The sequence below is a fragment of the Haemaphysalis longicornis genome, unplaced genomic scaffold, assembly GCF_048455015.1.
Source record: "Haemaphysalis longicornis isolate Haplotype H1 unplaced genomic scaffold, Haemaphysalis longicornis Haplotype H1 scaffold_1, whole genome shotgun sequence".
Taxonomy (NCBI): domain Eukaryota; kingdom Metazoa; phylum Arthropoda; class Arachnida; order Ixodida; family Ixodidae; genus Haemaphysalis; species Haemaphysalis longicornis.
In genome coordinates this window covers 155681484-155706914 of record NW_027526203.1, presented here as the reverse complement: position 1 = coordinate 155706914, position 25431 = coordinate 155681484, and the positions used below count along the sequence as shown (strand labels likewise).

Sequence of the window (25431 nt, the reverse complement as noted above, 5' to 3'; positions counted from 1 at the left end):
TAACGGACCCCATCAGGAATTTAGCAAAATTTATCGACTTCGAATCGGTTGGCATTTTGCTAGCGTTGTGAAATCTGGTGGTGTCTTGCTGGTGTCGTGAAAACTGCAACAGTCCTTCGTAAAGTGCCATCATCTATTACAGTGCACTGTGGTACCCATAATATTGGCTACAGCAAAAGTGTGAGGGTGAAACTTGCTTTAGGTGCCCCCCTTTTTTTGTTCTTTGGTGAGGCTATTTCATTCACGGCTTTTATGCTGGAAGTTTGAGAGGATACAGGGGTGGGACACTGTGCAGTGCGTTTTCCGCAAATGCATCGTGTTGTTGGCCCTCAAAAGAGCCTTTTGGGGAAAATAAATGTAGCCGAAAGGCAAACTTTCTTGGCCTATGAGGATAAACCCATAGACGCCTTCTTCCTTCAAGCCGTGCATGGTCTATCTCCATCGGACATCACGGTTGTGTACCACAGCCCATTCTTGGAGAGCGAGCGCTTGAACATTATCAGGGCTGCGTCTACCTCCATGCGTCCTGCACCACAGTCTATGTTTCACTGGCACTCGTAGTCTGCCAGCCAATCTTCGTAGCCCTCATCTGAAGCTCTGGGTCCGATGGTGCAACCTAAGCAAAAGTTAGAGAGGACTACATGATCAATCACAAAGCCGGTGTACACTTCAATGATGCAGCCCACTCAAATGTGTGACGACCGTCCCCTTGTCATCCACGTGCCATCAAACATCACATCTATGTTGTTTGGCGGCTGACCAAGGTCCGAGTACAAGTCCTTGACGGCATGCACACTATCAGCTTCAGAGGCTGCTGCAGTGTCCTCGCAAACCTGAACCACTTTCCTCAAGTGCGCTTGGAATGTCTTGTGGTGCAGGCCTCTGTGGGACAAGTTCATACCAGCACAAAAATCTGACAGAGCAGTCACCCCCTTCCCGATGCTTTGAATACTTTTCAAAGCCCTCATATTCACTTCAAAAGGAGTGATATTGCCAGATCCTTCGGTCCTTGGTGAAGAAAAACGTTCCACACGGTGTTGACAAACCGAGCACGTCACCTCGAGCTTCACGGCGAGGCCGTACTGCCGGTCAGCCTTCCTCAAATCCGGCGCCGCCAGCCCGCACTTGCCGCACCTGAAGTGCGCAAAAAGGTCCTTCAGCATTGCAAAATCCACTAAGACAAAATCTGTGCCGGATTCTTCCTCTGAGTGCGCCAAATCCACTTCAAGGAGGTCAAATTTCCACTGCGTTGCTGACTTGGTCTCCATTCCGCGCTTGACCTCGCCCGCGTGTTCCGTACGCGCAGCGATCTCCTCCGCCGTGTAATACTTCGTGTCAAGCCGGCAAGACGTGCTTGGACCCGGTATGGATTCCGGAGGTGGTTGGTCAGGCGATGGGGCAGGCGAGGCAATACGAGGCGGCGAACGATTCTCATCCGGCAGAGTCGAGCAGCCCGAAGTCGCACCACGCGACTTTGGGATAGGCGGACGACGCTCTCGCTTCCTGTGCGCATGACGGGTCGTCTTCTTCAAACGTACGTCTCCTGGCATCAGTCACGTAAGTACGCGATGGAAGAATTAGAAGAAACTGTAAAAAAAAAAACTGCTCTAAGTGAGCGCTACGCCAGAAGAGCGGACTCCGTCAGACGCGCGTAGCAGACGCCATGATGGCGACCGCCATGACAGCAGTCGGCGCCAACCAATGGGAGGGGTCGTATGGCGAACTCAAACCACGCGCGCCCGCTCTAGCCAATCGGCGGCCGAGAAGGTGCCTTCGGAAAACTGGCAAAGGCGGTCGTTCTACTCAAGCGACGCCATTTTGAGATATCGCAAAATGTGCACAAAGAAACAAGCTTCAAAACAAGACCAAGATGGCGGCGATCGGTCGGGTGCTTCGCCCGCGGGGCGCGCGGGAATTTGAAGCAACTTTTGCCCAATTCGGGGCATTTCGTGGCCCCCGAGGCGTTTCAAAACATGATTTTAGAGTATTTCCCGATGGAATTTCGCGTTGATATTTTGAAGGCAGGTGCTTGAAGGTACAATAATTCCAAAAATTGGATTTTCTCAAAATCGATAATTTCGCCATTTTTGACCATTCTAAGACCCGCGTCCCCCCTTAATGGCCCTCATATTCATTTCAAAGGGAATGATATCTGCTGTCCCAGCAACCCTTGAGGAGAAGTGTTTCTTCTCGAATTCGCACGTGGCGCAAACGAACACAAGCTTGACTGCCAAGCCATACTCCTTATCCTCGGCCTTAGTGAGAGTCAGGGGTCCCGCACTGCAGCTACCGCACTTCGCCTGCACGAACAAGTCGTCGTTCAAGGCATTCATGTCCACAATAACAAAATAACTTCCAGCATCGCTTGCCTGGCTCCCCTCGTTGACGCCGAGAAGGTCGAACTTCCGCTGGGTCACCGACTTTCCTGACAGAGCTTGCTTGCACTGTTGTGATCGTTTGACACGCTGCTGCTGCTCTGCCGCGGAGTAGAATGCAGTGTCGACGCGCTCCGCTCTGCTAACACTTGACGAATGGCCGTCGCTACAACTCGGGCCCACGATGCCATCGGCAGGCAACTCAGCTGACGTTCCCGGCAGATCCAGAGAGTTTCGTTGATCCACTGAATCTGGCGGGGCTGATTGCGATGCTGTGCTAGCACGTGACACTGTTTTTTTGTTCCAGGCTTGTTTCGACATTTTTCCGAAAGCTTTCCACGTGCTTGCTTTCAACTGAACCTCGCCCGGCATGTCGACAACGTAGACCCGCAACTTTTTGCACAGAGAAAGAACGTTCAACACAAGCGCAAAACAACCACTCGTCGGAGAAAACACGAACAGTCGACCGCAGAAAAAAAAACAACAAACAACGATGCGCGTAGATCACTGCAATAGACGCTGCCAGGGAATCCCACGAGGCGCCGCCGCCGCCGAGCAGATGACGCAGAGAGCGGGCGAGCCGAGAGGGGGAAAGGAGCAAAAAATGGCAGCTTCTCCACTCCGTGGATGATGGACGAGGGTGTGGACTATGGGGACTCGAAATGACATCCAAGTTGCGCCCCAAGTGACACCCGATTTGCGCCCCAACCGTCATTCGATTTGAACCGCGAGTTGCACCTTGATTACCACATTTATTAGATTATAAGGCGGTCAGATTATAAGGCGAGGGTGCAGTTTGGAGAGTCGAAAAAGAAAAAAAGGTATATTTCTGAGCTTCGAATATAAGGCGGAGTATGACTTTGAGACTATGGATTTTGGGAAAAAACCTTTCCTTATATTCAAATAAATACCGTACAGTACAACCTCGTTACAACAGCCCATGATAGTGATCATGATTTCAGTCTGCTATAAAAGAAGTATGAACAATCCAAATACTGTTACTACAGACTTTTACAGAATCATGGATGAAGTCTGTTATACTAACAAGAGTTTAGACTTTTCAACTGTTAAAAACAAATAAAAAAAACTAAGCTGGTCATTTCTCGAGATTCAGTTACAAATTAAACAGGTTGGTATTTTAGGCCAACAAACCTTCAGGGTGAATTGGGTTTTTCAGCAGTTTCATCCTCTTGTGACACTATGAAGCACGTCACAAAATGACGTGCATGACTCTTACATTTGCTGGGCTCCTGTTGTATGGCACCCCGTCAAACTTTTGATTCACTCATACTATTATTTCTCTCTTTCACGCCTTCAACCTACACTTGCATTTCCATTGTCTTCACATGAATATAAATGAAATGCAAGTAAAGATCTCATTGCTAAGCTTGGAGATTTAGCCATCTATAATGTATGAGGGCATACATTTTCTTGTTTTAATGAAGGTAACTTTCATATAATGATCTTATCTGTTGCACTATAGCACTGAAATTATAAATCATATTACTTGATTCCCAGGACATCACACCTATGCATACTGCAAGTGGATGCAAGAAACTTCTATTAATTCACAATTGTTTTTAATTGTTCCAAACTGTTTTCGCTTGATCACAACTGTGACGTAGAAACACAAACTCTGGAAATGTACCTAACAAATGAATGGTTTCCTGCACTTGAAAAGTCCACTGTAGAGATGCAAAGGTGGACTTGTTAGCATTTCAAACTGGTCTGTTATATCCGAATGTATGTTGTAACAGAATCTGCAGTAAAGGAAGTTTAATCAATGGCACAGATAGGAAGACCAACCAAGCATTGCAAATCAGTATGTTGTATCCAAATATCTGTTGTAAGCAGATCTGTTGTAACGAGTTTCCACTGTATTCCCTAAATGAAACTGCAACTCGTGGCTCAAATCGAACTTCGCTTGATTTTCGCTTGATGGTGGTGTGCGCACGGATGGACGTGGACGGACATTGGGAGGTCCTAAGGTACTCCGCACTGTTACGAGCGAGGGAGCAAGCCGCTTGACCCTCGGGTACTAACTTACGGTCGTAGCCCAATAGGTAAGACGACTGACACTAACTCTGTCTGGTCTACCAGACACAGGCTCGAATCCTGCCGGTGCCTGTGCGATTTTTTACGATTGCAAATGCTATGCGCACGGATGCGGACGGGCATTCTGCGGTCCAAAGGTACTCCGCACCTAAAAGGCGGAGAGGCGCGTCTAGGCCAATGGCAGAAGGCCGTGCCCTCTGATGTAGCCACCGGGCGGAGGTTCAACCAATCAGTGATTGTTATCTGCTTTTTTGAACATATGAAGAAAACAGACATTCCACGAGGTCGTCATGAAAGAGAAGGACATGGGAAGATAGAGAAGAGAAGCAGCTTTCAAACAAGACCAAAATGGCCGCCATCGAGGGAGCGGTTGCAGGCAGAGCGGGGCGCTCTGAACTCATTTTTAGCGCTGCGCAGGCATCGTATTTATAGTTTTTTTATACTTAGTCTTCGAATTTGGTGATGAAACTTTTCAGGCAGGTACTTCAGAGTATATATATAACCTGAATATGTCATGTTCAAAAAATGCCAAATTGCTCTTTCACCATTTCAAGACCCGCGTCTCCCCTTAGGGAAACTTTTTTCTCTCCTCGTGTTGGCTAAAAACGAGGCAGTTTGTCATCTACCAAGTTTCATGTGCGGAAGATTACAAGTACGCATTTGATGTCAGTTGGCACCAATAAATTCAATACCATATTTACTCGAACCTAATGGGCATGTAACTGACGACTGCAAGAAAGAGAAGCACACAACTTTGTACCACAAAGAAAGCTGTTCCTGAACACTGGAAGCTCACTGACTGTGCTAAAACAGCTCTCTGCCACTCTCGAATGGAAGCTTACTCTACACATGCGCGTGTACGAGTACTATCCCTGAACTCGACTTGCAAGAATTCAGAAGAAAAATCAATGCTCTCTTAGGCTATCACGGAACAGACCTGCTTGCCCAGAAAGGGCAAGCTGCATTGTATTCCTTTTAGCACTCCTGCTCCCACGTTTGGCAGATAGCGAGTGCCCTGGTTTTGCCACAAGTATTCAAAACATACCAAGCTTAGCACAGTGGGGCCGCTCGGGCAGGCTCTGTGCCCCTGCAGATAACATGTCCACACCAAATCGCTTGCGAGCACAGGGGGAAAGTGTGGGAGCAGCTAGGCAGCTACTATTCTTGTTCTGCACGGAAGGGTAAAGACGTTCCCAAGCTGTGGCGGACCCTGTAATTGCCTTCTACCAGGAGGGACTTCTGCCCCCCACTTTCACCGGAAAGACTCCCCCGAATCCCTGAAATTCCCTAGCCAGCCAGTTGTCTTGTCCCCCTCTCACTAGAGTACCTGTGCAAAGAGCTCCTGCTGCTGCCGCAGCAGTTCCTCCTCGGGAATGCCGAGGTTCTCGAGGCGGGTGCTCTGGCGGCGCCGCTTGGCCGCCACCGCCTTGCAGTCCTTGAGCACCGCCTCTGCATCCTGCCGGTACGCGCCGAAGCCCAGGCTGTCCAGCGCTGCGTAGTTAGAGAGAAGGTGGATAATAAGGAACTTCCCCACGACCCTGAAATCAGTTTACTGATGGGGGACAAAAATACGGTAGCACAGTCGATCCCAGATATATGGAGCCCACATATATCGAACTACAGTTGAACACCTTTACAAGAGACACGTACTGGGGAGCAGCTTCTGTCTTTTATATGAGAGGTCTCTTATAAGCAGGGAACCATGTTTTCACTTACTGATCAACCCGTAGTTCAATGTGGGCACCCTGAGACTAAAATAAGCACAAAAGAGCACTACAGCATGTAGCGAAAGGTTTCTTCTAATTTATGTTTTGCCCCCACAACTTACGAAATAGTTCTAAATCACTGTTTGCTTCACGACTGTATTTTACAACAGCTTCTACAAGCTCTCTCTTCTTTCACTGTTTGCGGAAGATAAATTGTAGATGTTGAGTTCACAAGCCTGATGACTAGCCAGAGCGAACAGCTTCCCCTGCTGTGTGCTCCGACTATTCATTACGCTTGTAGGACTCAACATCTGCGATGCTTCCTGATGAGGGGCTACACAATTGGGAGCGCCCACTGCACACTCCCAGTATTCTTAGCTTGCGCAGAAGTCCGCATGCAGAGTCACGCTCGTACGCATGACGGTAAGCTTTAACCACTTCTGCATTGGCAAGGCTCCTCATCATTGTTTCATAGCTGACTGATCCATGGTGTTTGCTGAAGATATAATAAAGAGTGACTGCAGGCACCTGTCATCCCCTTTGATTCCAAAATGGAGGCAACTGCAGTTAGTGACTGGTAGCGCTGCATCCCAAGTTGAAATCTCTGTTACAAGTGAGCTTATCGACCAAAACTGGAGGACAACTTGTCCTTTACAACCAACTATCTTCATCCGATGTCTGCTATATACGACGGGAAAGATAGGGCAGCCATCCATGTGGGTGAATAGTGCCTCTTATACGGGACTGTCTCTTACATCCATGCCTCTCATAACGAGGTTCAACTGTATTGTAATATCGGACAGCGTGACCATCCCCTCGGAAATCCCGTGCAGAAGTATAGCACTGTTTTACTCATATTTTGAATTTGGTCACAGGCAGATTTGATATATCGAATGCCACACCGAAAGTGCCCCTGCAAGTGCGCTTCTCCTGATGTGGTTCTGGCAATAAATTCCCCCCTGCTCTCCCACACTTGGCAAGAGGGAGGCGCTGCCGCATAAGTTGAGGGACCTTCAACACCTGCTCACATGATAACGAGAACACAGGGAGTGACAGGGTGCGACAGGCAGTCAAGGGGGAGGGGAAACTAGCCGGAGGCACTCGGTGCTGCGTGTTTGAACCTCCTTGAGCCACTGCTTGCGGGCACAGGCCAGAATCGGCAGACCCTTGCGAACATGCCTCTTGTGATACGAGCAGAGGTGCGAACACGCCTCTTGTGATACCGGCACGAGCCAAGCAAGCTACAAAGGTGGGGGAAAAGCACATCACGTCTCTGGTGATGCGCAGGGCGTTCATCCCCTGTGCACGTCTCGGCTAGTGATCGTTAAGATTTTACAGCTGACAACATGGCAGAAGTGCGGTATTTAGACTACTGGCCTAGCGAGAATGCCTAGCCAACGATAACGTCAAATGGCAAGCATGTTTTTTCACAAAACCGAAACCGAGACTGGTTTGAATTCAAATCTTGGAGATCGTCCAATCACAGAATACCTCATATGGACATCGCCGCTTCAATTGGCGCGGCCGCCACAGACAATGCATGGTAGTTTTCTTCTTTCGGGCATTATAAAATAAATACAGTGGAATCTCGGTCATACGAATCTCAAGGGGCAGCAAAAATATTCGTATCACCCGAAAATTCGTATCATCAGAAAACGAGAAAAAATGGAAATGGGCTGCGCATGCGACAGGCGGCGGCAATATGGCGTCGGCTCTTGCCGCGAAGAGGTGCAGGTAGCTTCAGCAACCGCGTCTAATCTTTTGTTAAAACGGAGCTTAAGGTGTAAATTAAATTGCTCATGCGGGAAAGGAGCTGGCAGTATGGGAGGAGCATTATAAAATGTCATCTACGCCAAATATCCACCGCGGAGGTGGCCCAGCCAGCTGCTGCTAGCGCTCCGAAATTGCCGCAATCACAATGAGGCGCGCGTCTCCCCATTGGCGCAAGTCGTGAGGCTCCTCCCAATGCCGTTAGCGGTAACCGAGGCAGAGGCTGGCGCCTGGGTGCCGGGCTGAATCGTCGACGCGGGCGTCAAAAGAACGCGCGCTCATCGCCGACGCGACGCGCGCACACGAACAACCGCATGCGATTCGGGCGCGTCGGCGTTTGCGCGCGCGTTCGTTTGACGCCCGCGTCGACGATTTCGCCCCCACGTCAGATTCTACCTCGCTCGTAAAATGACGCGCGACGCGCGCGGCAGTGGGAGGAGCCTGCCGACCTGCGCCAACGGGGAGGCACGCTCTTCATGGCGGCAGTTTGAAAGCGCTCCGGACAGCCCGCTGGCTCCGCCGGAGATGTTTAGGCTTACCACGGTGGCGGATATTTGATAGGCGCTTTCCCTAGCCGCGCGGACGATGCTTTTACAGTGTCGTTTTCGGACACATTATCAGCTCCCTTACTTCATAAGCAACTTCTTTTGTTACTTTTAAGAGCGGTCAGAAGCGGTCGGTCGAGCTACCCGCCCTACTTCGCGGCCGTTGACGCCACCATGTTGCCGCGGCTTACCGCGCCGCGCGCCGCATGCGGGTGGTATTCGCGGTGGCGTCAGCGCGCCTGTGGCGTGCGCGGCGCGTTTTCGTGAGCAGAAAACGCTCCATGTGGTTCACGCTTAATGATTTTGTGCCTCCGTGCGACCAAGGCCACACGGCCGCACAAACACTCCCGCCTCCCGTCCACGCCGCAGTCATCTGCTCGCGGCTCGCGTGTTCGTATCACCCGCACCGGGTGATAAATGCGAACGGATCATCCGAATTTTTTTACATTGCGTACAATGCATTTTGGCCGGGGAATTTTGAAAATTCGTATCACAACGAAATTCGTATCAACCGAATTCGTATCACCGAGATTCCACTGTATCGCCTTATTGAACAGATAAAAGATGAAAAGTGTGTTTATTTGAGCCAGTCAACGCAATGCAAGCAAAAAAAGAAGCTTGAAAAATTTTTTTCTATGTCCCTTTGCAGGACCCCCCGCGACGTTTTTTTTACAGGTACTTTTCGACCCCTACACCGATTCGGTTGTTGAGGTGCCACTGAACAATGCCGACAATAAGTGTGTAAATGAGCTTCCCGGGTCACACAACATCTGCCTTAAAACTTGCGGAACACAGCATTTTTTTTTGCTGCCCTCATTGGTTCCTCGATGCATCGCCATCAGTGACAGCGGGTTAGCACAAGAATGAAACATAAACAACAACAAAATTGCCCGCAACCCAAATATTTATTTCCGAAAGTCAGTTATAATACTTGGAAAGCCTTACCTTGCATCAACTTCACAGCCCAACTCTCACACTATAAGAAGTGGTTCATCGCTCGTCTTCATCGCGCACACCTGAGAACGACCGAATCATGTCCAACTGCACGTTTTTGTCTTTGGCGCTCAGTACTGAGCAACGCCTAAGCATGCAAGCAAAGCCCAACTTCTGTTGATGAACTCTGCCAAACATTGGCACCTCGTTCTTCTAATGCTGTTCACAAAACCAAGTGAGCATCGCTTTGTCAATGTTTTGTTTTGCGCACGTGTGCCGTGAAAGAGTAGTGGCCTTGGTTTTTCACAATGGTAGGGAGCGAGCTGCACGCACTTTATAACTCGTCGGTGCTATTCTCCCTTCCTCCACTCAGGCCACTGACTTGGGCAGTGATGGCTGCCTTGTCTTGTAGGGATAAACACATTTGCTTTTGGGCTGGCGGATGCATCTTTTCGAGCGCAAAGAAGCTGATCACTACCTGCACAACGAACGCAAGCGTGCTGTTCAGCGGTACATGGCTAGCCTACCACCCCCAAGCTGTGCCATGAGTCACCAACCTGACCACCTATGACCTGACGACTGAGAGGCATAGAGGATAAGCCGTGTCACCCCCTGGTGATAATGCTGCGAGGCTGCCTCCACGGCCACCTGCTGCACGGTCTTCTTTGTAAACAAATATGGCTGCAGCCATGCACGTGTTCTGTGGCAGAACTTAGAACACACAAAAAAAAATTCATTGAGCACTTTTTGCACACTGTCGTTAGCCTCAAATGGGCAGATAACATGACGACCACACCTGCAGTGAATTTCGTTAATGTGGAATCGCTGTCCAAAAACATTTCTTTGCTGAGAGGTATAATACATAGGCTTGTATGGAAATTTGCTGAAGTTTCGAAAATATTTCATCGCTGAAGGAATTTCTTAGCCGTGGGATTACATTATCACGGCCTGTGCAGCCTTTGCGAAAGCACCAACCGTTTGCAGCGTACATGCTTTGAGACTTTGAGGTTGCGAAATGTTCTCAATGCTTTCTGAAAATTGGGGTGAGGGGAAGGGATATTGCAAATTATAACAATGTCATTCGAATACCAAATAATTCTAATCGAATATTCCAAGTTTCCAATATTCACACACCCGTACTGCATATCCCTTTGTGCTTAACAAGAACCACGGAGTGCCATGGGAGTAAAGCCTTGATACAACGAACTGCCATACCACGAGATCCTCCATATAACTAAGTCACAAGGTGTAAGTAACCTAAAGCCTATTGGAAACCGTGTATGATCAGTCTCGGCAAAGCGAGGTAAGTGTTGCTGTAATTTCATAACAACCAAGTCGCTGGAACAACAACTCACGCAGAAGGACAATTTCGCCGTCACATTGACAGCAGAGGGAAGCATTGTCAGCGTAAGGGACGTTTGTAACCAACGTAGACAAGCCTTTGGGAAGCGTGGAATTCACTCCTCTGCAGGGGAGGGAAGACACCTAAAAAGCCTCCCCCATATTTTTTTTTTTTGCAGTTCCACTAAGAGGATTTCCTCCGTGGCCCTTTTTGTGCCCTAAATTGTTCTCCGCCAGACAAGTTTCCTACAAACATATACTAGAGGGAAATCTGTCACTGAAATCCCGTGCTGTTGTGGCCGCTGCCACCGCAGCTAGCAACGTTCCTCCAGGCTTGGCTAGCGACATGGCTTCTTTTCACTCTTCAAACCAAAATCAACAAAAAAAAGGGTAGCAGCTTTTTCTTCAGCTTGCATGAAGCTTCTAAACAATCCACGACAAATAAATCTTTCCAAGCACCACTTTTCCATCGATAAAACAAATTTAAGTGATCCTTTTGCAACAACAGCGTGCTTTTTTGCAGCCACAGGGAACTTTTGAGCTGGTTGGCGAGCCATTCCTAATAATGATGGAGTGTTGCTGCCCAGAACATGACAACACAGTCGCTGGAGAGCGGCTCGCCTAGACAACGCCCAAGAACTCGCTCTAGTATCCATTAGCATAAAACTACACCGCCAGCCTGTTTGCATTGCTTAGGGGCCGCAGCTTCGCTAGGGTGAAATTCTGTCAAGTGGCGGTCGTCATTTTGAAGCATGTTACTGGAGCAAGAAATGCAGGCTTGAGAGACAATTAATGCAAGGAAACAAACTGGTCCGTGGCGAGTTTTAAGGTACTGGTGGAGAAAAAGCAGGAAAGAGGCCAATGAAGCACTGTCCCACAAGTAGTTAGCGTCAGGGCACAACCTAAAACTGAAAATGAGTAGTAGTAGAAGAGATAAAGGGCGGTGAACAAACAACTTCAGCAAGCGAAATGGCATATGCGATTACCCCAATCCAAGGGGAAGGCCTTCAACCACCATGCAACCATGAATAGCGTGCTACACACAATAGGACTGGCCCCTTTGGCTTTTCTATATGCTTGTTTTGAACAGAACCAATCAAAAGTAGATGCACATACAGCGCTAAGTTCAAGATGAAAAGATTCTCTTTTCAATGAGGCTAAAATGCTGCAACTGCAATTGTAGAATGGGTGTGTCACAAATCATAGGTAAGTGCCATTCGACCATCAATATCTTGCAGACTTCAGCTGGGCTAGGTGTAACTATAATTAATGGATATTATGGATCAAGAGCCTATTCCCCAAACCTAAAATTATCCCAGCTGAAAGAAAAAGACCACACCATATCAAGTGTAAGTTTGAAAAAGTTTATTTTTTCATGAATCCTTTGTCCTAAAGTACCAAGTTTCCTAACCCCATTTACAAAAACGCACCAACCTGTCTGCTGCTGTCTCTCTAGGGGAAATGCAGAAGCAGTACCTCTGCATCATAGCGATGGTGCCACTGTTATTTTGCAGTAACTGTTATTTTGCAATAAGCCAATGCACGGGATCTTAGAACAGAGTCTCACCATCACCCCAAATTCTGGAGAGCGCATAGCCTGGTTACAACCAGGGGCATGTTAAGCAGGTGCAAGATGGTTTCCCGATGTTTTTTTATCCGAGTGCCTTACTTGCCAAGACTGCCTGTCCCTTGTGCCCAATTTTTAAACTTCCCAAGGGAAGTGGGTGCCTGTTGTGTACTAGCAATGCCCACCTAAAACTAAATTGAAACCTTTGGGGTTCAAGCAGACACTTCCTCCAATCCATGGAATAGAGCCTTCGTCATTCTAGGGACCTTGTGGGACAGCTAGCCCTGCACTAGGAGAAACGGGCGCTTACGGCTACAAAGAGACCCCATGCAAGCCAATGAGTGGCAGTGCCTGTTGTTCGGACAGTGGCAGCAATGCCTGCCCCTTTGCATGAACAGCAACCACTGCCGCCACATCCCCAACAGTCAACCAGAGATGAAACCTTCAAAACACGTGGCCATGCTGCACCGTTTTCAGGTGTTAGAAAAAGGGTGGGGGGAGGAGAGCTGTTGTGCAAGTGCTGCTACCCCGGCCTCGTGCGTGCAGCTGTCTCAGAGTTGCTCAATGTACGCAGCTGTGGAACTCCCCGTCCACAGTTGGTCCCCTGCACGCACTGGGGGGCAAGCAGGGGCAAGCACGGGGAAACTTGACTAGCCATCTGGTGACGAAGTTGTAGTAGCATTCAATCAAGCACATGCGGCTGCTGCTGCAAGTCAAAGGAGAAAAAAAAAAAAAAAAAAAAAAAAAAACATTAGGCATTACCTAATCTGGTGCTTCCCAATTTGAAAAGCAAGCTGTACCACATCCAGCTGTTGTGCCCTAGGGTGGCATGCACCAATAGCCTCGGCCCTCAGCACCAACGAAGCAGGGGTGCTCGCACGGCCCCGATTCTGAAGCGGAGTTCCACAACTGGTGCACCCTGCCTCTGCCTCCACCGGAGGTACGCAGGAGTGCAAAGCCCAGCCCACCTCCGAGCACGTGGTCAGCAGAGATGGTCTTCTTCTGCTGCCGGTTGCAGATGTCGTTGGCCTCGGTGGACAGGTGGTGGATGAACTCGGTGCAGCAGGCCAGGATGAGCTCGCGCGCCTCGTTGGCAATGCGCACGTTGGGCAGCAGCTCCTTGATCATCTTGTTCATGGCCGCCCGGGGCACGGTCAGCTCCTCGTCCTCGGCACCCGCAGCGCCACCGCCGGCTGCCGCCGACTCTGCGCAAGCACCTTGCTCATCTCTCGGTCCGCTTGCAGGCACCGTTAACCACACCCAATGATTCACAAGCCGTTACGCAGGAGCTAAGACTTGGATCCCAACGACAACAGTGAACTAGGCTCCCTCCTATAGTTCATACCACAAGCTGCACGCAGCACTGTGGAGGCTACACTGTAGCGCCCACTGAGGGCGCCTAACTCACCCCGAAGGAAAGCGAGAATAGGCGCCGGGGCCTCGCGGTTCCACCTGCCGAGAGGGGAGACTGAAAGGTCCTTTCGAAATCCCCTTTGTGGTGAACTAGGCACCCTCAGTGGGCGGTCTAAAGACCACAATGTAGCCTCCACAGTGCTGCATGCAGTTTGCGGTATGAACCATCGGAGCAGCCTGAACAGCTGCAGCTTCGCTGAAGTTATTTTTTACACACTTCGTGTATTTCACCTCGTGTATTTCTTACACACTGTGGAATGTGGAGGTGCATTTGAGCCTTTAAAAATGCCAGAGTGGCAGCAGGCCCTTCAATGTCAACATTAGCAGTTAACAAAACCTAAACATTAGTATTAGTAAACTAAAGCTGCAGGAGAAGTGGTGCCTTCGCAACAGAATGCCCATGAAGGCTGGTGGAAAAAAAAAAAAGAGCGGAAAAAGAGCGTCCATGTGGCAAATAAAAGGACAATTAGGAGACTCACTGCCTTCCGGCACTTTGTTCCTCTTGAATACAATGCAGGTTAAGATGAGCTCCCACTGAAGAACGAAACTTAGGTTGTTTCTGCTGAAATTAAGTCTCTATTCTGCACTCACGCCTACTAGCTATTATCAGAGGCAATTAATGAAGTTGAGCCCCAAAGCATGAAAAACAAGTCTTTTCTTTTTTGTGATTGATTGTAGGGTTTAACGCGCCGACACAACGCAGGCGATGAGGCGCGCCGTAGTGGAGGGCTCCGGATTAATTTTGACCACCTGGGGATCTTACGTGCGCTGAAATATCGTACACATGGGCATTTTTGCTTTTCGCCTCCATCAGAAAAGTGACTGCCGCGGTCGGGAATCGAACCCGCGACCTCATGCTCGGCAGCGAAATGCCTTAGCCACCGCGGCGGGTCTTTTCTTTCTTTTTTTTTTTTTTGGTTTCGCAGGCTTGTAACCAGTGCATTGTGTACGGCCTATATATATAGTTCGCCCTGCTACACAAGCCAAAATGTAACCTGCACACCATTCACAAAAGTGAACTATATCAGTAGCTCAAGAGATCACCCAGACAGGCACATCCCCAAATGTTGCCTCACAAGGGAACATTCGAAGCCTATTCCAACACCTGTGCAACTTCTTGTGCAGTGCGATTTCCCCAAACTGCCTGTTGACAAACATGCTCAACATCTGGTGGCTGTTCAGTGCACTTCCCGGAACAGAAGAACGAAGAGCACGTCACCCAAGAGCAAAGAGGAGGGGCGATGCTCGACTGCTGCCAAGTTATGCTCGACTGCTGCCAAGAACACAATTAGGGAGCAGCAAGGCTGGATGGTTCTTTGAAAAATTATGGTGATCGGCCTCACTGTGCCCAGTACGACCCAGGTCAAGTCGCCGCAACCTAGGAGACCCTCCTTCACGGACAGTGTCCCTAGTCTAGGGACACTGTCCTAGCGAGGAAACGGCCACCCTCAAGTGAATGACACTATGGTACAATGCACATTTCTGGCTGTCTTGCAGTCTGAATGCTTAGTTTGAAGAGACCTTCCAAGCACAACAGAGGATCTTGCGCGCACGGCATACTGCATTGGGGTGCAACAGGATGGACAAGGGGGTGAGGTGGTAATGGTTAATAACTTCCTGAAAGCGCACTGACTCAGCTGACATTCCTCTTGAAGGAAGCACTGGATGCATACAAACATTGAACAAGCTGTGGAGAGCTGACTACACCCATTTAAACCAGCAAAAGAGGGCGAGACGCTGCATTTCAACTGTGCACTACCAGAATAGGCGATGACTGGAAGCCCAGAGTGGGACTTTACGTGTTACCCAGAAATTAAGTTTTTTCACTACTCAGCGCAATTGAGGGCTGGCTTACACACATTTTAACAGACTTCGCGACACGCGATACTGCCACCACTTCCTGTGTCGTCCTGTTTATATGCATAAATACCACTTTCGATTCTCTCAAACCAAGCATCTGCAGCACCCACAGCTTGGGCAGTGCAGAGAACGGTGTGTATGCGCCGCCTCTTGTTTAGAGCTGCTACTGTGCACCAACAGGTGAACGTTCGAGCAAGGCCCTGTCCGGCCCATATATAGGTGCTTCCAACTATGACGAGCGATAAACAAATTAAATTTTTGGATAACGTGAAGTCCCGATTAGTTGAGATGATTATAGGACGGGTAGTATATCCGTTGCTTATGGATTGGTGCCCCATTGGTGATTGGAGTGCCGATGGTGTAGTACCAGCTAGTAAAGCTGAAGGGATCATCACACTCGCCTAGACGACAGCGTTAACCTCTCCGTGCACCTACACAACACGTCGTCTTCCGCGTCGTCCCTCCGCCGTCACCCCCAAAATCATCCCCGAGATAACCAACATACACAGTGAGCCAAAATCACACAACATGCTGCCAAATCACAGCCAAAAACACGTACACTCCCCTTGCACCGGCTATTTCTCCTCCCCATTGGTCCTGCCAAAATCCCGCCACCTCCTCTCCCCTGCCACTCACTACTGAGGAAAGACGCTTTCACAGGAGGGAAGAATCAATGCTCTGCCCACCCACTGAACACCATGGCCGGCACCTGGATGACATGGCCGGCTCCTCGGATAAGCTGCCCCAAACACTTTCCACGCACGTCGTCTAACGGCTTCACCAATGGACCTCCTACGCATGCAAGGACACTCGAGCCCCCCAACAACGGAAGGACCCTCTGCAGCCCAACTGATCCGAATCCTGTCGCCGTTCTCCATCGGCGACAACCAGAAAAGGGGAAGAACTGCCGCCAGCTGCGGGCACCGGACACAGAGTGAGGCCTATTTTTCTCTCGCCACGGGAAAGTTGCGAGGGGTGAGCAGTGAGCCGGGCCATCGCATTGCGCAGCGGTCCGAGAAACATGAAGGCCGTGCATTTGTCCCTACTCATAAACACCAAGGGAGCACACATCAACTTAACCGTCCCACGCAGAGCTCCCAGTTGTCGTTCTCTGTTCCAGTTGTGCAGTTAAGAAGTACTGCTTTGCCCTCTCGCAAGTTCAAATGGCTGCTTTCTACCCTCCGCAGCTTGTTCATTATACTATGTTAACATCAACTGCGCACAACGGCCTGCTTCATACCAAACTCGAGTGTACTTTCACCCCACTAAACACCAAAGCTTAAAAAAAAGAAAAAGTGCACGACACAGACAGGTTCCAAATGGCAAAACCAGGCTTTACAGCAGCCTTACAGAATGCTTGATCACAGAATGAATGAACAGTTGCACTGTCATGGTGTACGAAGCTGTGTTCCTTTTGCAAATGTCACTGTTGGCAAGGGGCCAGCAGTGACAAGGCCAGCCCTCTTGCACGTTTAAGCCTGCAAGACCTCTTCCCCCCCCCCCCCCCCCCTCCCCTTCCCCGACTTTTGCCTCTGCAAACCCTGAGCAAGGCCCAGGACCCTGTTGTGTTTTTAACCTATCACAGCACTGCCGAAAAGAAAAAAATATCACCGAGGGAAAAAAAAAAAAAAAAAATCTTGCAACAACAAAAGAATCAAAGTGTGTGCATAATTAACAGTAATTGTGCTATGTATTCAGACGCCTATGTACTGCACTCATTCCAAAACTCGCTGCCCCATCCTGTGGTGCAGCAAATCCAAATGCGGATTCTCAGTCCCCCCCTTCCAAACATTTGCCCATGAGAACCACCACAGGGCTTCTCTAGCCACCTGTGTCAAGCTTACTTCACAGCCTACACCCAAAGGACAGTTCGCAAGCGTCAAACCTGGCGCCTGGTGCTTCGAAGCTTCAAAGCTGAGCCCTTTGGCATGAAAGGATAAACGAGCCTTGCAAGCCGCACACTGCCGGCCAAATCTGCAGCACGGCTGTCGGCTAAACATGGAGGCCAGCTCTCAGGCTGGAATGTTGCAAGCTGCCATTTCCCAAAGGCGATTTCACGCACTATAATTCACACACATCAACACAGCTGTACAAGGCCTGGATTTAGCCGAGTAGCACCCATATATGGTACAAGACAACGAATCCAAAGCTACAAGGAATCGTGCAACACAATCTGTCAGAATTAAACAGAAATGCAGCAGGGCACATCTGCTTGATGGTTTGCCACCACTTGACAGTACTAGAAAAAATAAAATCCCCCAGATATAACCAGTGACAGAGTAGACCTTCACTGATGTCACCATAGGCCGGCTATCTACAGCCACGTTTGCACTGCTTACCACCCAAAAGGTTTCTTTGACCAGGCCAAGCCGCTGTTGAAATCTGTTCTTAAAATGCCACCCTGCACTACTACCAAAAATAAGAGAACGCCCTCACATCACTTTGCCGCTACAAGTGTTAAAAATTTGCATTACACCTTTAAAGAAAAACTAAAAGAAAAAGCCACTCACCATACCAGACAGACTCTTTTCCACATTTTACCCACTTCTGCCAGCTTTTTTTCCTCTGCACAATAACCCGCAACACTGTTTTCCTCCTAACACTGCACCAAGCTAACGGACCTGTCCTGTTTGTTTGACCCCACTATGCGAGTGTCATTTATTTTGCTTTCACATTTTGCCAACTTGTTAGTGCCACAGGCACTGATGGCAACTTCCGCCTTCTTGAAACGATTCATTCACTTCGCAACCTATCCCAGGGTAACCTTGTTGGCAAGAGGAGGAAGTACGAGGACTTCAGGTAACCAATACACCCACCCCTTCTCCCCCACAAATCCAGGTGCAACAAACCCACACACGACGTGACCACTGCAGCCCACCAAGGCACTCACTGGAACCACCATGGCACCGCATGCACCCTCCCATGACTAGGTCACCACAACCCCCTGTCTCTCTCCCCCAAAGCCTGCCCAACAGGCGTGCCCACACGCACCCTTCTTCAATACATACCACTCTCGGAACTCCGCTTCGGAATGTGACGCCCGCCCGCAACCCCCCTCTTGGCAGCACTTTGCTCACTGTCTACTGCCATGACATCTAACCAGTGGGGTGGGAAAAAAAAAAAAAAAATGAAAACGCAACAGCTGGATAAAAAGTTAGAGGAAACTTTTCCTTTTTAACCTTGCAAGGATTTTTTTTTTTTGCAATGAATAGCACAAACTTTGCATTATTTCAACAGTTTGAAGCTACTCACTAACTAAAGTAAAGAACACCACAGCAGGCTACTCAGCATTTCAAAGAATAGGGTGGCTTTTTTTTTTTTCTGTTACATGGGCCATATTTAAAGCGCTCTGTACAGGTGCCAGGTTGGAGTTACTGGTTGGAGAGATGCGCTTAGCCAGCAACCTCTCAGCGATTTTTCAAGAAAGTCATTCTATAATAAAATCAGGCCACACATATTCTATTAATGGTGGCAGCCGCATAAAATAGAAATTATTCCATTTTTACGAAACCGTGCTCAGTTTACTTTTTGGGGCACCTGTAGATGCACAAGTTCCTGCAGTAGTTACCAAGTTTAAAACCCCCTCTAGAGTTGGGCAACCTACCTCCAGCATTTTCAGTTTTACATCTCGCCAAAAGGAGCTGGACGTCCGGCTGCACAAGCAGTCACGCGTCTGAATACAGACTTCCCACCGAGTCATGGTCTTATGCCGCCCAATGACGCTACAGACTGAGTGGGATCGGCAAACAGTGAAACCCAAGATGTGTGGATGCAAAAATGTGGCTTGCATTATGGAAAGGAAGCGAGACACTTTGCCCTGTGCACGCCATGGTTTCGGGTAACCAAGCTGTGCCGAGAAGAGAACCCACAGGACTTGGCAACCAATATGGCATCCCCTATCACCCACAGTGGATGCTGCTGACCACGACTGGTTTTTTGCGTTATGACCTGCCCAGTGAGCCACATTTGCTTGTTCAATAAGGGCTACACAGCGCTAGAACTAAATACGCAATTGTTGTTTTATTATAGGCAATAGCCGGGTCCAAACTGACCAGTACGTTCTAGGTACCAATCAGTAATCGCCTGTGCCGATTAGTGTGATCGCTACACTTCATGCCACAAGACGCCAGTAGCACAGCATGTAAAGAGAACCTGAGCACTATATTCAGCCCCACGTGACGGAGCATGCCACCCCTAGCCAGCATTCTCCTGCCACACGGGCTCCTGAAGGCACCGGCTGTGAGAGCAAGCCGTTGTCTACAAGGCCACTAATCCTGGGGAACTAATCTTAAACCTACCACTAAAGCCTTCAGTGTCCCAGCATAGAATGAAAAATCCAGGAACCGCTTTTGTTTCCCCCCTTATGTGTGACGAAGCTGCTCCCCCTTCCCCCCATGCTGGCCAGCCTGAAGATCCTACACAGGGAACCGCTGGCCATCCATCGTTTCGGTAAGGTTCAGAACGGCACAGCAACAGCACAGCAACACAGCACAGAACGTGACACACAGGGTTGCGACCATCAGTGGAAAGAAGGGTGCCCACTGCCGGCCCTTTGTAGCCAACGTGCAGCGTATTGGGGCATCCACACAGTGGCTGTCGTGCCCAAATGTCCAATGTTGCGTACGGTGCAAGCCAGACTTTGCACCCGCCCAATCAGGTTGACCACAACGCTCTGGCCTGGGCACAGCTAGCTAACGGCTCATTTCTTTGCAACGGTGGCCCTTCGTCGTCTGCCAGCCAAAGTAAACCTGTGATGAGCTTGTGGCATCCCTCACTCAGGCCAGGGAGCATGTGATGCCCAAGCAGACTGCTAGCCAGGGAAGAACTTTGCGCAGCACATTAACGGCATAGTTCTCACTCTTGCATCAGATTGATTGATTGTAGGGTTTAACGCGCCGACGCAACGCAGGCGATGTGGCGCACCTTAGTGGTGGGCTCCAGATTAATTTTGACCACCCGGGGATCTTTAACGTGCGCCGAAATCTCGTACACACAGGCGTTTTTGCTTTTCGCCTCCATCAGAAAAGCGGCCGCCGCGGCCAATCGAACCCACGTCCTCGTGCTCAGCAGCGCAACGCCTTAGCCACTAAGCCACCGCGGCGGGTTCACTCTTGCATCAGAGAGCAAGGTCAATTGGGAATGCACATCAAAGGTCCATGCGGTGGAGATCGGAATGAGCGCATGCACGGCAACTCATTCCCATTTCTGAGAGCTGACCAAGACCAAACAGCTTCTCAGCATGTTCTGTTCTGCCTCACTTTCACAAAATATTTCAAGCGGTGACTACGATAGAGCGACACACCAGCTGTTTTTTCCCTCCCTGTTATTGCTTGCTAGTGAGGAAAAAAAAAAAAGCTTTCTCCCCCATGTTTGCAGTCCACGAGGTATCAAAAAAAAAAGTTACACTTAAAGGAGCCATGAAGACAAAATACAAGTTGGGTTTATTAGAAAGACTGCTTAGTCCTGATAACAATGATACCAATATCATCGCAATCTTCGAACAAATAACGGAGATATTAAACAAAATGTGTGAAGCAGTTGTGACCCCCTAGCCAATTTTCCACACCTTGTCTATGACGTCACGGAACCTTGTTTGTGCGATTGGCAGCCGCCTAACTCGCCTGTCGCGACGACACACGACTGGACATCTGTAATGGGGCCTCTAGTTCCATTTGACCGCATCACTTGAATGCTAACGTGCAGTTAACGCACCGAAAATTATGTTTTATTGTTGGCCCGTATGACGTCATTCTTGCTCAAACACGTCACTGTGGCGCAAAATTTGAAAGTTTTTAAATACTTCTTGCTTTTTTTTCGTTAAAAAACATCTTTTGTGGCTGTAATGGAGCTGAGTGAGATACTGAATCCTAGTTCTTTCAAACTAAATGAAGTTGTATTTTCTCTTCATGGCTTCTTTAAGGACCAAAATTCGCAACTGTCCAATTGGCACTCTGGTGCCCAAATTGTCCTTGGAACCTACAACAAACAATATGACCCAGTAAGTGCTTTTGGCAAGCTAACCGGTGAATTCCTCATTCATCTATTGGGTCCTCTTCCCGCAACGCAAACACCTTTAAGGGGTACAACAACAAAATTACACAGACCCCAACCTGGGCGAAGAAATCCACCAAAACCCTTTTTCTCTGAATAACGACTGTAGGCAAGAAAACTACAGCTGAATCTCGGGGGAAATGGAAAGAGACCATCTCTACTGCTGTAATTGGATGGGGCCAGGTGGTAAACTAAGTTTCTGCAGAATGCCGGAGTCACTTATATCAAAAACATATGGTGACGGTACACTAGAGTTGGTTCTATCATGCAAATGCACACACTTGATTTCGGTACAGTCTTAGAAATTCCAACATCAAAATTTCATTATAGCACTGTCAGTTTCTGCATTCATCAGCACACAATTAGTTCCATCACTGTTACACTCGTCCGATGTATTCACATAGATCTGTTAAAGGGGCATGCTTAAATGGGCTATGAAGACAAAACACAAGTTTGTCTTATTTGAAAGATTTGGTATTTTACAGCGCCCTCAGCACTTCTCCAGCAGCAAACAATGCTTTATTCACTCAGACACTAAACAATTTAAGCCAAAATTTCCATTCTCCCGAGAATAGTGTGTTCCACGACGTCGACATTAACCTACCCAGGGCAGGTTTATAAAAGACAAGTTAGTAGAGTAACGCTGCCGGCCACGGCGAAAACATTTCTTGTTATCCTTTACCATCTCCCTTCATAGATGGCAAAACGATACCACCGAAGAACCACTGTCCGCACAAGGTTTGTTTTCTGATTGGACTTTGTACCTCACTTATTGTAACACTCGATGGTAAATCGTGTCGTGAAATATTGTGTACAATTCGACAGGAAGGGTCACATAAGTGGCAGTGTCAAGTCAGACAAACCCAACGCACTTGAAGACTGCAGCATTGGCCCGCATAACACGCGCCATTTGCATTAGTACATTTTTATGTTTAAGTGTTCATTCATTGATTCCATTGCTTAGCCCAACCTTACTACTAAAACAGAATGCGCACTAAATTGAAGTGCCAACAGCTCATTGTGCAAGCTTGTAATCCCTGTTTAACCTGTGTAATACCTGTGCTACACGAGCGTTTGGAAGGACATCTCAGTCGAATGACCTTCAAAATTTCAAATTCAAATATCATTCGAACTGGAAGGAGTTCGGTCGATCTACACGACCATTCACAAAGGCAGTTGAAAGTTGCTGCGTTCGCCCACCATGTTTTGTTGTCGCCACTGCTGCCATGTTTCGTTCTTGGCGAAAATGTAGTTAAAATGGGCAGAAAGCAATTATTAGAGATCAAATTCATAATTATCTACAAGTGCGCACAAAACATGCACAAGGCAGCCAGTTTCTTTTTGTCTTTTTTCGCACCACCTGTGTTGAGAGTACCAAGTTACCTCGTAATCGTAGAGCGAGTGACAGAGAACAAAAACAAGTGAACAAGTGAAAAATTATGAAGATCTTGCACTTAAAACACACAGTTTTACTCGTAAATAATTGTTTTTGTTATCACGGCTTGCAAAAACTGAGCCCGAGGGTACGACCGTTCGTGTTTCAAAGGCCTTTGAGACTCGCAAAGGTCAGTTGTCGTGCCCCTTTGACTCAAATGCCATTGGAAAACGTTGTGTAGCAGCTCAAAGGTGCCATTTGAGTCAAATGACATTCGACTTGAAGGCCTTCGAAACGCTCGTGTAGCACGGGCATAATTGGCGTTGGATTTTGTCGGCCTCAGCCAATCGCAACGAACTGCCCATGATATGTCATAGGCTCAGTGCGGAAAAGTAGCTGGCGTGTCACATTCCCATTTTCTTTTTTTCCTAATTATGCAGCTTACTTGACTTGATAGCAGTTTGCATTAAAAGTGGTGTTAGTGTTATTCCAACGAGGGAGGGAATCTTCCGAATGAACCAAACTTGCATTCCGCCTTCATGGCCCCTTCAAGGCATTAGGAACATTGGTGCAGTGTGATATGCATAAATAAAACGCCCTTACTGATTGAGTGAGCTCTCTTGAGCATTCAAACTTGGAACAGGAAAAGCATCGACAAGGCTTTTTGCACACAACGCTTATGGCAGAACAATCTCCGAGCCTCGGTTTTGAATCTACCTTTATTTGCTGTATGCTAGAAAGACTCATTCTGCACCAGCATCCAGCGAAACCCGCAAGTTTACAAAGCTCCCCCCCTCCCCCACCAAAGAAAAAAAAAAAAAAAACAGCACGACTTCCGCACTTGTTGCGAGGTGCCCAGGGTCAATTACTTTGACGCCTATGCTTCGTAAATTGTCTATAACGCAATAGCTAGCGACGAGTTAAAACACTGATCATTTGCAAGACGCCCATCGCGCAATAAAAATTAAAAAAAAAACGTGCACGTGGGATAACTTGTATTGGCCTCATGCACACATGGGCAGCGCTGATTCATCACGTCACTACACAACAATGCCCTCCGCTGCAAAACATTTCGAAGCAAACACGCTTGTTCGTCGAAAGTACGCTACACTGAAAAAAAAAAAAAAAAAGCTACACTATTCCAACCCGAACAGAAAACAGCAAAACACGCCCCCATACGAATGCGCGTGCCTTTGCGTGGAAAAAGGACACGACGTAGAATTCTGCACACAGCATGGAAAGCGGCAGTGCGCTTCGAACAGCGATACAACCCGCAAGTACGATAATTCCAAGCAAAAGCGAGATATATATATATATACATACATATATAAAAAGAGGAGTGCTTTGCAAGCTATTCATTCAGCGAACACCACGCACCTTTTTTAAGTGCCATGTCGTTGTGTCTGGAGTTCATCGTAGCGTCAGCAGTCGGAAGCGATGACGACTTGTCCTTGCCGGCTGGTATCAACTATCTGCGCATTTTAAGGCGAAAAGCCGCCAAACAAATATGTCACACAACAGCCGCGATGAAAATGCGTCGCTTGAACGGACGAAGCGAGAATTTTAAATCAGTGGGAAAACCGCGAACAAGAGGCGCGGCATCAGCGTTCGTACATTTCATTCCGCTTCTCGCACGTGCACCCGTGGGGCCTGCATGCCGAATTACCTGGTACTTATCCTCCGCCGAGCCCGCCAAGAGCATTCCGATCTGTTAACCTATTTAAAACAGGATTTGTTGCAACCATGGCGAAAAAGCCGCTTGAATTTGCGATACGCACCGAGCCTCACTCTGGGCCGTAAGGGCCACGCCGTCGCCTCAACTCCGCACCAATGACTGATTTGACGCATGCTAATGCTGCACGCAATCGTAGCACGAAGGAACAGCGCGAGAAACTGTATTGCAGAAGCGCGAGTGCGCTGGCATACTGTACGGCGTAAGCCTAACGCTTGGCAATATTCGGCGGCGTTTCGTTGCCGTTACATTCATTGCAGAGGTTCTGAAAGCGAACAGATCGAGTCAGGAAACTCACCGCTGTACTTCCAAACTAAATGGTACCCGATTATCAACGTCATAGGGAGACGACAAAATAACCCGTATGAGGGGGTCAATCCGTGGTCCGCTGCGCTCTCCGCAATGTCCGCCATTTATTCTCTGACAGTCGTGCGCGACATTGCCATTAAGTGGCGCCATCTGGAGCTGAAGACCGGAAACTGTGTTTACATATACTGACGACAGGTGACACTGCGTGTACGGTGTCTAGAGGGCATGGGGGAAAGAAAAGGTTCTTTCCTCCATGCTAGAGGGGCATACTGCGTGTCAAAAAAGAAAAGACCTTTCATTGCAAAAATAAAGGTAGTGTCGGTAGTGCGTTGCTCTTTGAGGCCCGGGCAAATGCGTATGCGTCACTCTGAAACCGAAACCGAAACCGAAACTAGTTTA

General features: G+C 48.5%; 1 protein-coding gene across 3 annotated transcripts in view; it reads right to left on the bottom strand.

Annotated features, from left to right (window-relative positions):
* Nucleotides 1-25177, bottom strand: part of LOC144138313 (protein Dr1-like) — a 39209-nt gene extending 14032 nt beyond the window's left edge. For 2 of the 3 annotated variants that reach the window (XM_077670536.1, XM_077670530.1), the window contains exons 1-5: nt 25022-25177; nt 24369-24463; nt 18574-18660; nt 13261-13497; nt 5758-5921 (exon numbers count right to left, since the gene is read on the bottom strand). In XM_077670536.1, coding sequence (XP_077526662.1) covers nt 5758-5921; nt 13261-13497; nt 18574-18660; nt 24369-24405 — 525 coding nt within the window. In that variant the 5' untranslated portion in view covers nt 24406-24463; nt 25022-25177. The remainder of the gene's footprint in view (nt 1-5757; nt 5922-13260; nt 13498-18573; nt 18661-24368; nt 24464-25021) is intronic. The other variant, XM_077670546.1, reaches the window with a different exon arrangement.
* Nucleotides 25178-25431: the final 254 nt, after the last annotated feature.